The 15,354-nt window shown below is 32.1% G+C and overlaps 1 protein-coding gene across 2 annotated transcripts; it reads left to right on the top strand.

Annotated features, from left to right (window-relative positions):
* The first annotated feature begins 3,349 nt into the window (after positions 1-3,349).
* LOC131594978 (auxin response factor 19-like) lies at positions 3,350-9,701 on the top strand. 2 transcript variants are annotated; one of them, XM_058867188.1, is made up of 14 exons: positions 3,350-3,652; positions 3,750-4,139; positions 4,682-4,797; positions 4,882-4,977; positions 5,102-5,158; positions 5,271-5,426; positions 5,519-5,603; positions 5,692-5,782; positions 5,863-6,027; positions 6,126-6,321; positions 6,498-6,636; positions 6,766-8,627; positions 8,709-8,899; positions 8,983-9,697. In XM_058867188.1, the coding sequence occupies exons 2-14, from the start codon at positions 4,097-4,099 to the stop codon at positions 9,161-9,163; spliced, it is 3,378 nt and encodes a 1,125-aa protein (XP_058723171.1). In that variant the 5' UTR covers positions 3,350-3,652; positions 3,750-4,096; the 3' UTR covers positions 9,164-9,697. The 2 variants fall into 2 exon arrangements, with proteins under 2 accessions (XP_058723171.1, XP_058723172.1); XM_058867189.1 differs by lacking the exons at positions 3,350-3,652; positions 3,750-4,139; positions 4,682-4,797 and having other exon boundaries at positions 4,899-4,977; positions 5,102-5,162; positions 8,983-9,701.
* Positions 9,702-15,354: the final 5,653 nt, after the last annotated feature.

Here is a 15,354-nt window from a genome sequence, read left to right on the forward strand (position 1 = left end):
AGTGGCTGCCCTAGCGTGTATTAAAAAAATCTCCTTTCTTTTTCTTTTTGATACTTTTTATAGGTCAAGAATCAAATACTAATTATTAATAACATGATGAAAGGTGGATCATGTTGTTCTTTTGGCTAAAATATGAAACTATGTTTTAATTTTATTTTGAAATAAGAAATTCAATCATAATAGGAGATATATAAAGAGAAATGATAAGTGTATACTACTTTCTACATTTACATCATAATTAAATATATATAATGTATAAGTTTTATTTTTTAAATAATTTTTGTTGTCTTGAATTTTATGCATCTAAATTTTCTTTTGTTATAATTTTAAGTGTAGAATACGATGTATCAAAAGTAGGTGTACAAATAGCATGTCAGGTTAAAAGTATATTTGATATTCTACCTTCTGTATAATTAATTACATATCAGTACCAATGTTTTAAAACTCGAATTGACCCGGCCGGTTGAACTGGTTCAACCTTGAACCGTTGTCTAATCCGGTTCGGTTTGGACCAATAAATGGTTAGGTCTATAAAATTAGGATAAAATTGCTTCAAGCGCAAAATAACAGTAAAATCGGGACCGGTTTTGATGAACCAGACGGTTCAAAAAATCAAAGATAATTTTTTATGTTTTACTTCATTTTATTTCTTTGTTTAAATCTAAAAAAATAATTATAGTAAACATTTAAAATTGTATAGATGGAAAACAAAGAATAAAATTGAAGGACACAAGACAATTGTAAATGTAATAGAAAGAGAAGAAATAATGTAATGTATGTGGACACAGGATAACCGATGTTGGTATGTAAAGAGATGTAAAAAATTATACTGATGAATAACTTATGGCTTTGAGTTAAGCAATTAGGACAAATATATACATATTGATCCTTAACTAATTTTATGATTTGTTATTAGGTCTTACATTGCATTCTTCTTATTTTGTAAGCTTGTTTATTAGTATCGTATTTATTTGAGAATTTTATTTTACAAATTATGATATAAATCAATTTTATTAGGATATTTAATAATATAATATATTTATTAATTTTTTTAGTTTAAATTTAATATACGGTTCAATCACGGTTGAACCGATTGAACCATGACCCACATGTTTTAACGGTTCTTTCTCCGGTTTGGTTTTTAAAAGATTGATCAGTACTTAACATATCAACGATTATTTTATATATAAGTCATATATTTGTTAATGAAGACATATTCTACATTTAGTTATACTTATTATTATTATTATTATTATTATGACTAAATAAATAATATTTTGTGTTTTAATTTATTTTAAAATTATTGATTCATAAATATCAATAATTTATTTATATTTCAGCATAAATATAACTAAATAAATGTTGTGTCATTATGAATTTTATTTTTTTAACATTTTTACGAATTTAATATTATTACAATTTGTTGATTTAATTATTATAAAAGAATAATCAATATTTAGAATTTGTTTATTTAATTATTTAAAAATTAAAAAAATAATTTTTTAAATATAAATTTTTAATTTCTTAAGAATGCCCTTAATGATTATGACAAATTTTTAAAAACATTATTATCAACAATTGAATAATTGAAATCATGTTTCATAAATGGCCTTTTCATGTCTTGTGGGTCCTAGTCCTACCGGAAAATCCCCAAAACAGGGCAATACATGATTAAAGAAAACTCCATATAAAGTTAATAAATAGTAGCAATAAAATAAAATTGCATGACCCAAGTAATGTTCACATTCAAAGTTCGCACATAGTGTGGCTAACCACGCCACTAAAATTAAATAATAGAAGAAATAAATAAACATTGCCAAAACTATGCTATCAATTGATGTAGCGAATCTATGAACTTATTTACCATAAATGGTTCATCCATTTATTGAGACCAACGATGTTTGTCAACAAGTTAAGAGCATTGTTGCAAGCAAACATGTAGCACACACAATTTCACCCCCCCCACCCCACATTAGGATGGCAATAAAAGGCAATCATAGTACTTATGTTTTCCCCATAGCTTGGTCCTCTTTGGTCATATATAGAAATGCATTAGTTTTTGTACAAAAATGAAATGTTTTAACTTTTTATAAAATACTTTACGAGAGTCGAACTCCGAATACTCACAACAATATGAGCAAAACATAATCTTAACTCACAACTTCTTAAAATAAGTTGCACATTATGACTTAATCTAAAGAGGTGATGTCAGTCTCGTTTAGACATGTTTAATAAAAATCTGCAAAATAAATAAAGTGGAGTGAGACAAATATAATTGGGGATACAAATTTAAAATTTAAATTCGTCCCATACTAAAATGCAGACATAATAGACTCGCGGACACTACATCTTTTAAATTTTAAAATGAAAAAAATTATGTAATTTTTGTGCTCACAAAATCCCACAAAAAATGAGAGGAGTGGAGGGTCACATTACAGGGTGCAAACTCAAACACTTGGCTTGTTCTGCACTAAAGTGCGAACAAAATGAACATGTCAAACGGGCCGAGTCCATTTTACCATACCTATCTAAAATATTCTAGTGTATGTTTAATTTAGTTTTTGAAAGAGATAAAAGCAATTCTAGAGACGTAGAATTGATTTTAGAATGATCTGTTTCTAGAATTAATTCTATTTAAAATTAAAATTTGTAAGTTTTGATTTTAAACTTGATTTTTACATTTATACTTATTGTTCAACTCAACTTTGCATATAATAATTTAAACACAAATCATTTTATATTCAACTTACTTTTAATCAGAATCAATTCTTTCAAAGTCATTTTTTTTATAAAAAAATCAAACATACTATGTTTAGTGTATATTTCGTTTCAACGCGTGGATCATCCAAATTTGGTTTTGAATATGTATAATTAATTTAGATATATTTGATTGCTCATCCAAATTTGGTTTTGAATATGTATAATTAATTTAGATATATTTGATTGCTCTAGACTAAAATTGATTCTATTTAAAAATATAATTTGTAGATTTTGCTTCTAACCGCAGTTTTGTAATTTTTAATCTTAATCAATTTTACAAAATTAATTCTCACTTTAAATAATTGTCTACAAATTAGTATTTACATTTAATTAACTTGAACAAAAATCATGAGCATAAACAAAACAAGATCATGCGTGATAATTTGCTATAAGAAAAGCACCACCAAACACAAAATGAGTGGAACCTAAGGTGGATTTTGGGACCCAAAATCCAAACCCAAATCAAAATCAAAGGAATATAATCTCAAACCAAAATCAACTAACAACATAATTAACCCATCTTAATCTTCTTTAAACTTAAACATAAAACCAACAAAATAAACAACAACAATAATAATAATAATAATAATACCCTACTCCTTTAATGAGTTGTTTTTAACCATGCTTGTCTCTGATTGATTGCTTCATCTCATATTTCCATGTCGGCTTCTCACATAAAGCAAAGGAAATAAAACTAAAAAATAATCAAAAGCTGTCTTTCTTTTCCTCACTTCTCTCTGATTTCCCGGCCACAAGTCAGCTTTGGTCCTTCAGACATCAACCTGCTCCTTCCTACCTTAATCCTCACAAAAACTACTTCCTTCCCATTTTTGTTCTTTTGGTTCTCTTTCTGTTTTTTTTAAGTTTATGGGTTTGTTGGGAGGTCTTAAAGGTGATTCCTTTTTTGTTTTTTCAATGTTGGGTTTTGTTTTTTTGCTTAAAAAAATTGTCTTTTTGATGGAGTTGGTGTAATGGTTGTGTTTTTACAGGTTTTGGCTACTTGGGCATGTTCAGTTTCACTTGGTGAAGTTGTAAAGTTCTGATTTTTGGATTCTTTAACAAGAAAGTGGGTGCTTTTGTGTTTGAGGTGTTTCTAGTTGTTGAAATTGGGAAGCTTTAATTTGGGTTTGTGGCATTTTGTGTTGTTGATTATGGTATGTTATTGTAGAACTTTGTGGTAAGGATTGAAGGGGGTTATTGTTGTTGTTCTTCATTTTTGGAGGATGTGTTCAAGTTGAAATTTTTGTTATTGGTGAATACTTGAGGAGCAAGGTGAAATCTTGTTGAAGTTGTTTGAAGGGTTATTGTCATTATTATCATCATTTTTTAGGTTATAATGAAGGCTCCTTCTAATGGTTACTTGCCTAATTCTGGTGAAGGTGTGTTTTCTCAAGGTTTATTTGGAACCTCATTGTGTTATCTCTTTCTTTTTTGTTTACTAGTTTTATTTCCTCCTTTTTTTCATTCAACTCTTAAATACCTTTTGGTGAGATTAGATCTTCAACCTCCAAATTTGTGCATGATAAGAACTTGTGTGTTTTTTGTGCTCTTAATGCATGCTATGTACTATTTGAGATCTCAAAAAATAGCGGTTTGTTTGAGTTCTCGCGCCGCAATAACCATTCTTTGACAACACTCTGTACTAAATAGCATAATCGTGGAACAATAGCAATTTTATGTGTGACAGAAGTTATATATATCAGCTTCTCAAAATCACGGTGAAAAAGGCCTTTAAACGCATGGCAGGGGTGACCCGTCGTGTTACCAAATATAGGCTTTATATAAATTCCGCGATGCTGTATCTGATGTTTGATAACACCGATCATAACCATAAACAAACCTAACAAATTTTAAAAGTTGAGTTTTATGGTTAACTATTTGTATCTTTATCGACAATTTAACTCGATTTGTGTCACCGTAGGAGGGGAAAGGAAGACCATCAATTCAGAGTTATGGCATGCTTGTGCCGGGCCATTGGTTTCTATACCTCCTGTTGGAAGTCTTGTTGTTTACTTTCCTCAAGGACACAGCGAGCAAGTACGTTTTCAATGTTATAGTATCTCTTTGATTTGGTTACCATACGAGTTTTTTTTTTCTTTCTCTAACTACAATAACTTTTAGGTTGCAGCATCCATGCAAAAAGAGGCAGATTTCATACCAAGTTACCCTAATCTCCCATCCAAGTTGATTTGCATGCTTCACAATGTTGCGCTTCATGTAGGTGTACTTTTCTCATGTCAATAAGCTGTTTTTAGCTTATTTCAATAAGCTCTTCTAGATACCTTGCGATAACAAACTTATATGAAAATAATTTGATTTCATTTTTCTATTTGTGGATCAGGCTGACCCTGAAACCGATGAGGTCTACGCTCAAATGACCCTTCAACCTGTAAATAAAGTAGGTCAGCCGTTCAATCTGATAATCTATCGATATGTATTTATTTCCTCTCGATCAATTAACGTTCCCGAAATCAATACTTTTGTATCTTACTAATGTATTTCTCCTACAGTATGACAAGGAAGCAATGTTGGCTTCCGACATGGGGCTAAAACAAAACCAACAACCTTCTGAATTCTTTTGCAAAACTCTAACAGCTAGTGACACTAGCACTCATGGTGGTTTTTCCGTGCCTCGTCGAGCCGCCGAGAAAATATTCCCACCTCTGGTTTGTATACAACATTTTTCCGTTTACTATACGGCATGGATTGAAAGTTTCATCCGGTATATTTATATGCTGACAAGAATTGTGTGTGATAGGACTTTTCAATGCAACCACCAGCTCAGGAAATAGTGGCCAAAGATTTGCACGACACTACATGGACATTTAGACATATTTATCGCGGTATTGCGACTTTTACCTTTTTCAGTTTTCCTAAGTTAGTTAATATATTTTCATCGGTTTTGTAAAATTGGTTCGACTTTTGTCATAGGACAACCAAAGAGGCATCTATTGACTACCGGTTGGAGTGTCTTTGTTAGCACGAAAAGACTCTTTGCCGGAGATTCTGTTCTTTTTATTAGGTAACAAACTTTTTTTACAATGAAACATCAGAAATAATTTTCATGTTGTTGATAAACAATTACTTTTTGCTTATTTGTAGAGATGAAAAGCAGCAACTCCTTTTAGGTATAAAGAGGTCCAGTAGACAGCAACCAGCACTATCTTCATCGGTTATATCGAGTGACAGCATGCATATCGGCATTCTTGCTGCTGCGGCTCATGCTGCTTCAAATAACAGCCCATTTACTATATTTTATAATCCAAGGTAATACATGACAAATATTTAATTTAATGATAACACGGAATGACATTGGTAAATTTTTGTAATGGCCTCTTACATACGTACATCTCTTATTTTAACAGGACCAGCCCGTGCGAATTTGTGATTCCATTGGCCAAGTATAATAAAGCCTTGTACACTCATGTTTCCCTTGGAATGAGATTCAGAATGATGTTTGAGACCGAGGACTCGGGAGTACGTAGATATATGGGTACAATCACTGGGATTAGTGACTTGGATCCTGTTCGATGGAAAAATTCACAATGGCGCAATCTTCAGGTATTATCAAGTTGTTAGTTTCATCGAGAACGAGAATCTGAGATGCATTATTTGTATAACTAGGGGCATGAAACAAAACTAGTTTTTTCATGTTCTTAACTTCATTTTTTAAAGAAAAATACTTCTAAAAAACCTCTCTACTAGCATCTGAGGAGCCGTGTTTTAAATTTTGATAGGTTGGATGGGATGAATCAACAGCTGGAGAGCGTCCAAGCCGAGTTTCAATTTGGGATATTGAACCAGTTGTGACTCCTTTCTACATTTGCCCACCTCCGTTTTTTCGGCCAAAGTTTCCCAAACAACCAGGAATGCCAGGTAGAAAGAGTTTCTCCTTAACTAGTTCAAATTTTGTTCGCAAATTTTTATTGGTTTCCATATAGCAATTCTTCATAAGCCGTTTCCTCATTATGGAATGACAACAATTTGTTTCTATTGATTTTGCAGAAGACGAGTCTGAAATCGAAAATGCTTTCAAGAGAGCTATGCCTTGGCTCGGAGATGAACTCGGCATGAAGGATGCCTCAAGTTCAATCTTCCCTGGTTTGAGTTTAGTACAATGGATGAGCATGCAGCAGAATAATAATAACAATAATCAGTTTTCTTCTCCTCAGTCAGCGCTTTTACCTCCATCCATGCTCTCATCAAACACACTTCACGGTAACGGTAGCCTTAACACCGATGATCCGTCCAAGATATTGAACTTTCAGTCCCCGGCTGCGCTCTCTGCTCCAAGTCTTCAATTTAACAAACCTAATTTACCAAACCAACAGCCCCCGACCTCGTGGGCCCAGCAGCAGCAACAGCAGCAGAAGATGCAATCATTGTTGCAAACGCCGTTAAACCAGCTGCAGCAACAACAGCAGCAGCAGCAGCAGAGGCAGCTGCAGCTGGCCGGAGCGCAAAATCTGCCGCAATCACAGCAACAACAGCCTCAACTAAATCAACATAATGCACAGCCGCCTCAACAACAACCGCAACAACAACACCAACAGCCGTGTCAAAACGCGACTATGAATAATGGCACAGTTGGTTCTAACCAGATTTCAAATCAATGTGTGCAGCAACAAGTAAACTACTCTCAGCTTCAGCAACAGTTACTCTCAGGAAGTATCCCAATGCAACAAAATTTCCAGTCCGTTGGCAAGAATGGGTCGATAATGACATCCTTACCACAAGACTCGCAATTTCAGCAACAGCAACAGATAGACCCGCAACAAGCTAGTCTCTTACAGCGGCAGCAGCAGCAAACTCAATTGCAACAATCTTCATTACAGTTATTGCAACAAAGCATGTTACAAAGGGCACCACAACAATCGCAAGCATCTCAAATTTTGCCGCAAAACATCTCAGACCAACAATCACAGATGCAGCTACTACAGAAGTTGCAACAGCAACAGCAGCAACAACAGCAGCAGCAACTGCTTTCCACGTCTTCCCCGCTTTTGCAGTCTCAGCTTCTACAGCAACAGAATACTCACCAGCAATTGTCGCAGCTGCCGATGTCTCAACATCAGCCTCAACAGCTTGGCAACAATGCGTTTTCAATGGAGAAGCTTCTCAACAACAATTACTCTTCTTCACCTCTCATGCAATCGCAGCAGCTTCCCACAAACCATCCTCAGAATACTCATAAGTCACCGACGAATACCAGACCTCCCTCCGCTTTTACAGATGGAGACGCCCCATCATGCTCCACTTCACCGTCTACTAATAACTGTCAGACGTCGCCTCCGAATCCCCTGAAAAGAAATCAACCAGACACATTTGGAGGGCCTTCGTTAGTCGAAACCACCAATAGTATGATGCACGAGCTTCAAAGTAAGCCCGACATGCAGAATAAACACGACTTACACGGCGTAAAAGGACCTGACAAGCAAAAGCACAAAGGGGCAATCAATGATCAGATGGAATCTTCTTCCGGAACATCGTACAATATTGATCCCGTTAACATCCACCAGAACTTTCCACTTTCCAACTTCTACATGGATGGTGGTGATGTCCATTCACAACAACCTAGAAGTAATTTACCATTTGCCCCAAACCTTGATGGATTAACACCCGATCCTTTGCTCTCAAGAGGTTATGATTCTCAAAAAGATCTTCAAAACTTGTTGTCTAATTACGGTGGTGCTCCACGGGACATTGAAACCGAGCTGTCAACTGCTGATATAAGTTCACAATCGTTTGGGGTGCCGAACATGTCCTTTAAGCCCGGATGCTCAAATGATATTGCCATCGCTGATACCGCGGTTTTGAACAATGGCTTATGGTCTAATCAGACTCAGCGAATGCGAACATATACCAAGGTTTGTTATTACTCATTGACTAATTTATGGATCTATTAGTTTAGGCTTTGTTTGCCTAATAGTTCTTTAAATATTTTGAAGGTTCAAAAATGTGGCTCGGTCGGAAGATGTATTGATGTCACCCGATACAAGGGATACGAAGAACTCCGAAATGATTTGGCTCGTATGTTCGGGATTGAAGGTCAGCTAGAAGATCCACTAAGAACGGACTGGAAACTTGTATACGTGGATCACGAAAACGACATTCTTCTTGTAGGCGACGACCCTTGGGAGTAAGCACTTAATTAAATTCCTTCTATTTCAATCCATTCGGTTTTATCTTTGTTAAATCTAACGAACTCGTAATTCGTTGCAGAGAATTTGTAAACTGTGTCCAAAGCATAAAGATACTATCATCTGTTGAAGTACAACAAATGAGCTTGGAAGGGGACTTAGGTTATGTTCCAATCACCAATCAAGCTTGTAGTGGCTCAGAAAGTGGCAATGCATGGAGAGCACAGTATGATGATAACTCGGCAGCATCGTTCAATCGATGATGATAACCGTGTCGGGTATTCACATTCTTCAGCATTCATCTTGTACACATTTAGGGAGATGGAAAAGTCTAACTTAACCCTTCAAAATTTTCTTCTTGCTTCTTTGTATGGAAGTAAGACATTCTTTCCGAAAGATGCAATTTGTACAAAGTTGCATCCGGGGCGCGCGCGACGGCAGGCTGATTTTAATGGTGAGAGAAATTTAGATATTTAAATGTATCAAAAACAAGAACATATTTCTTTTTTTTTTCTTTCACTATAAAATGTTACTACTTTCTACTTTAGAGCATGTTTTTGTTGTAGATTCTGTTAGTGGTTTATTAGGATTTATGGAAAGATCAATATAGACGAAGAAAATCATCTATTTTATGTCAATGGAGTATATATCAAAATTAATCTTAAAAAAGATGTTAATTTTGATGCATTTTAGTGTTATATCAATAAATGGATTTTTGACCTACCTGCCACCCCTTTGAAAAAAAATTCTGCAAATGCCACCCCCCAAAAATTATATCCCAAAATGCCACCATTTTTTCACTTTTCAGATTTTTTGCATTTTTTTTTCTGAACGCAGCAGGTGGCCTCCGTTTGAAACGGAGGCCTTATAAAGCCCTTCATGTGGCCGCCATTTCAAATGGAGGTCACCTATTATTTTATTTTATTTTTCGTTTTTTATATTATCAATAATTTTAAATGTTTTTTTAAATAATAGTTATTATAAATAATTATTAAAAAATATAATTTAATTATTTAAATTATTAAAAATAAAAAATTAAATTTGTCAATAAAAATTAATTTATTTTGATACATAATAATATTTTATTAAATTTTTAGTTAATAACAATATAATTATACTAATGTTATCTTATTAATTTATATTTAATAACAATATAATAATACAATATAATAATAATAACAATATAATTGTTGCTTATAAAAAATTTAAAAAAATATTTGTTGTTAATCCATGCTTTCTCTCGCCTCATACGAAGACTTTCTGTTGCAATAAGTCTGCTGTCTATTCATTTGTTTTTGCAATGATATGATATGAAAAAAAATTTACATCAAGTTCAAAATTGTTTGTGCTTTGCCTCTGAAATTTAATCAGTACTTTGAACTCGTCAATTATGCTAGCATATGTATATCCTCTGGTCACTATTATTATAAATAAATTTTATTTTATTTTTAATAAATTTGACTGTTAATATGTATAGTCCATATAAAAATTAGATATATTAAAAGTCAAATGTAGTAAAAAAAAAAAAAAATTTGGTTATAATAGTGATAAGAAAAAGGGTGTATATCAAAATATGCTAGTATATTATTTTCCAAAAAAGGAAAAAATCTTGACGTAAAAGTGATACAATTATTTTTTTGTTGTTGTCAAGATACAACTAATATTAACAATTAAATATAATGTACGTTTCAAAGATGATAAATAAAATTGTAGGTATAATTATTATTATATTGTATTATTATTTATGTTGTATTATTATTTATATTGTATTATTATATTGTTATTAAATATAAATTAATAAGATAACATTAGTATAATTATATTGTTATTAACTAAAAATTTAATAAAATATTATTATGTATCAAAATAAATTAATTTTTATTGACAAATTTAATTTTTTATTTTTTAATAATTTAAATAATTAAATTATATTTTTTAATAATTATTTATAATAACTATTATTTAAAAAAAACATTTAAAATTATTGATAATACAAAAAACGAAAAAAAAAATAAAATAATAGGTGACCTCCATTTGAAATGGCGGCCACATGAAGGACTTTATAAGGCCTCCGTTTCAAACGGAGGCCACCTGCTGCGTTCAGAAAAAAAAATACAAAAAGTCTGAAAAGTGAAAAAATGGTGGCATTTTGGGATATAATTTTTGAGGGGTGGTATTTGCAGAATTTTTTTTTCAAAGGGGTGGCAGGTAGGTCAAAAATCCTCAATAAATTGGAATTTTTTAATTAAATAATTTGTATTTTGGTCAATGGTGGTTGCATGCATGTGGTTCTTTCTTGAATTAAGGTCCAACCGTCCAACTACTGTCATTATTGTACAACTATACATCTATTCATTAAACATTTAACATTACGGCGTTGTCTTAGGAAAATGCACACACCACACAAAATTGTTCAATGGTTCAAAATGAGTGTCAAAACGGATCGGACTCGGTGGACATATATATTTTATTTGCATTTTTTAAGAGAATCAAAGTTTTATGTCCGCACTTTCAATGTGTCCGTCTTGGCTTTTTTTTCTGAGTTTTTCAGCCTTGGCCACTAATTTTTTTTACAATTTGTAGCCTAAAAAGATGCATCTAGGTGTTCGTTCAGTCCAATTTTATTTTTTAGGGTGAGTCAAGATTTTAAGTCTATATCTTATACAATTTTTATACCATTCATTTTTTTTTAGACTTTTTGGCTAATAAATTTAAATGGAACACACGTATATGTTTGCAACCCCTATGTATAGTTTTAAATGGAACGCACATATCCGTTTGCAGTCCCTAATATTTTCAGCTGTCCCTAATATTTTCAGCTAATAAATTTAAATAGAACACATATATCTGTCTGCAACCCCTAATATATGTATAGTTTTAAATGGAACACACATATCCGTTTGCAACGCCTAATATATGTATAGTTTGGGAGTTCGTTCTGTTTGCAACCCCTAATATAAGTATAGTCTGGGAGTTCATTCCGCCCAATCTTATTTTTTTTAGTGTGATCAAGATTTTAAGTCTGTCTGTTTTTTTCCTGACTTTTCAGCTATTGAATCCTGAACTAACAACTCCTTTTAACCTAAGTAGTAAGTGTCAGTTGAGTTATTCCACCCACCTCAAAAATATTACATTTAGAACAACCTCTTGATAAAAAAAAAATCAAGATTTGACGGTAAAGAAAAAAAATATAATTAAAAAGCAGTTTTGATAAAAAAAAATGTGATGAAACTAGATTTCTTAATACTTAGGCTTTACACGATTTTTCTGTACTGTCCCTCTCATTGAATCCGGCGTTACCTTTTTTATTTTAGTTTTTGTTTTCTTCTACATGTTACTTTCTGAAAAGCATATCACTTTTGAACATGCTTTTATCCTTTTTCCTTTATTTCTTCTTCTTTAGAATAATGTTAATTATATATTTTCCTACACATGTTTTTTAGTATACTTTATTTTATTAGTTATAATTATTGGGAGCCTTACCAAATTCATGTAAAACCAACATGATTTTCTGATATTCTTTTAAACTTTGAATGAATAGTCTTTTGTAATATTTTAAATTTTGTTATGATGATTAAGATTCCGTTTGATTCAATTGAGTTGAGAGAGGGGGAAATTTGTATTAAAGTGAGGAAAAGAGAAGGGAATGGAAGGGAAGAATTTGATTTGAATATATGTTTGGTTTAAAATATAAAAAGAAAATGGAGTTGAGGAATTTTAATTGCAAACATGTTTGTTTCACAAGAGGTGACTAGGAATTTTAATTACAAATATGTTTGGTTTACTAGGGGAAAGAAGTATTTTAAAATTAATTTATTTTTTTATCCTTGTAATTTCTTCATAGAAATTATGATATTTATCATTCATAATTCAAACACAAATGCATTAGCAAAATATAATGATATTTACCAATCATAATTCAAACACAAATTTAGTAACAAAATATAATTATTCAATCCGAGAACATCATTAAATATTTTGTAAAAGCGTAAGGGTAATAATATACAATTTTAAAATATAATCGAATAAACTAAATTTTAAAATCTTACTCTATTTTCGATAATTAACACATAATCTCACACTACCATCTCTATTTTTTACTAACAACACTGGAGCTCCCCACAATATAATATTTGGTCTGACAATTTCTTTTCAAACACTTCTTCTAACTGATTCTTCAGCTATCCAATTCTGATGCAGACATTCATCGACACAGGTCTAGTACTAGGTACTAAATCTGTGACAAACTTAACTTCTCTTAGGCAGTAGATTAGTAATATCATATGAAAATACTTTGGAAATTCACACCACATGCAGATTCACCATTAATGCTTTACTTTCAACTGGTAGGGAAGCAAACATCGCAAACACTTAAGCTTCATCCTTTAAGCATTCTCCCACTTGGCTAGCACATATAAAATTTGAATCTCCCTTTTCAACAAACTCTGGAAACAATATTTAACTTATCCAAAAACCTGCACTCCTGCAATCAGTGCCATGCTGAACAACCATTCCACATTTGGAACACCTAAAAAATAAAAGCTTCTCCCTCATTTGTTTCAGTCCCGCTCCTGCTAGCAAAAGTTAGGAAACAAAAAGAAATGAGTATCGACAGTGTTTCACACATTTGCCGCATACTAGGAAACAAATAAAATTCACAAAACCTTCCCTGACGGACCGACCCGCTCTGATACCAACTATGTAACACCCTAATTAAATCAAATAATTAAGGGTGTCACATATTCTCAAATAAAACACATGTTATGGGATCTAACAATTTCTAGCGGAAATTAAAACTTTTTCCTAATCATCAGATAGTCTTATGCATCAAAGTTATTCAAAATGAAAATAAGTTGAAGACAAACAACTCAAGGATCATCCAAAAATAAAATAGCGTCATATCTCATGCGTTACAATACCCGAGCGACTGAAAGGCACTAAAACAGAACATAAATAAAGAAGAAGTCAGTGACCGACATTCCTCAACTCAAGGCATTACTCGCTACCTAATTCTGTAACATAGGCGCAAGTCCATACACACACAAAACATAAATGGGGTGAGAATAAACCTTACAAATGTTAATAACATGATGGTAAACGAAATGATAACAAAGATTATTCTTACACAATAACAATCACAACAAGGATTATTCTCACACAACCACAGTAACAACAAAGATTATTCTCACACAACAACAATCACAACCAGGATTATTCTCACACAACCACAATAATAACAAAATTACTCTCACACAAAAATAATCACAATCATGTTTATAATACAAATATAAATGCACCAACTTTTCCTCCAAGTATGCATGTGGTACCAAGGGTTTGGATTTCATAGGCCTGTTACTAATTTATCACGGTCTCTGGTTCCTCTCGAAACCAACGATTCCCCATGAATATGAGATCCGCCTCTGGTTCCTCTCTGAACCAACTATTCCTCTATGAATTTGAGGTCATCACTGGACCAAATTCCTACGTATCTCCAAAATATATGCATGCATGATCATGTAAAATAAACAGGCATGCAACTCAAATAGTTATAAAAAATATCTCAAAAACTCATACTCAATAATAGGTTCAACTCTTGAACCATAATGTTGCGAAAAATCAGACCTCATTATAATCCCACCAAATTACACAACTCCAAAAATATAATATATTTACATAATTATATTGTAACTCAAAATTTATTAATAAATGAGTAAAGGTATATTATTATTATTACTCAATAACTTGAAAATTTATCAAAATGCTCCAATCATTTCAACAAAGTATTTTATTATTATTTTATGATCATAACTCATTTCAACTAAAAAATATAATATGTTAGTGTGTATACCCGTGCGTGGCACATGATAAAATTTCGTATGTTAAAAAAAGATTTTATAATTCATATAATTACACAATAGTATTGAATTTATAATTTTAGAGGCATAATAAAAAGATTCACTCTCACTCTTCAATGCATTGTTTGGAAGTTTGACACAATTCTTCACTACATTTTGCTTTTATCTCACATATCCTAAGGGTCTGTTTGGTTCAAATGCGGGGGAGGGGAGGGGAGAAATTTTAATAGAGGGAAGGGGATGGGAGGTAAGGGGAGGTAAGGGATTTTTTTTAATCAAATAAGTGTCTGGTTCAAAATAAGAGATGGGAGGGGAATGGAGAAGTTTTAATTAAAAATATGTTTGGTTCAGAAGAAGAGAGAAGGAGTTTTATTAATAAATTACATTTTTATCCTTATGATCTTATAAAAGTGATATGATATTCTAATATGAAAAATTCAAACATAATATTTTGGTAATAAAATTTTTAATATTGAGAGACTAAAACATTATAAATAAGCATAACGTTAATAAACTGAGTACACTTGATTCAGATTATAAGTCTTCGGCACAAATGAAACTATATACTAATAACAATTTTTAAATCATGATGAATCATC

This window comes from Vicia villosa, linkage group LG4 (assembly GCF_029867415.1).
Source record: "Vicia villosa cultivar HV-30 ecotype Madison, WI linkage group LG4, Vvil1.0, whole genome shotgun sequence".
NCBI classification, from domain to species: Eukaryota; Viridiplantae; Streptophyta; class Magnoliopsida; order Fabales; family Fabaceae; genus Vicia; species Vicia villosa.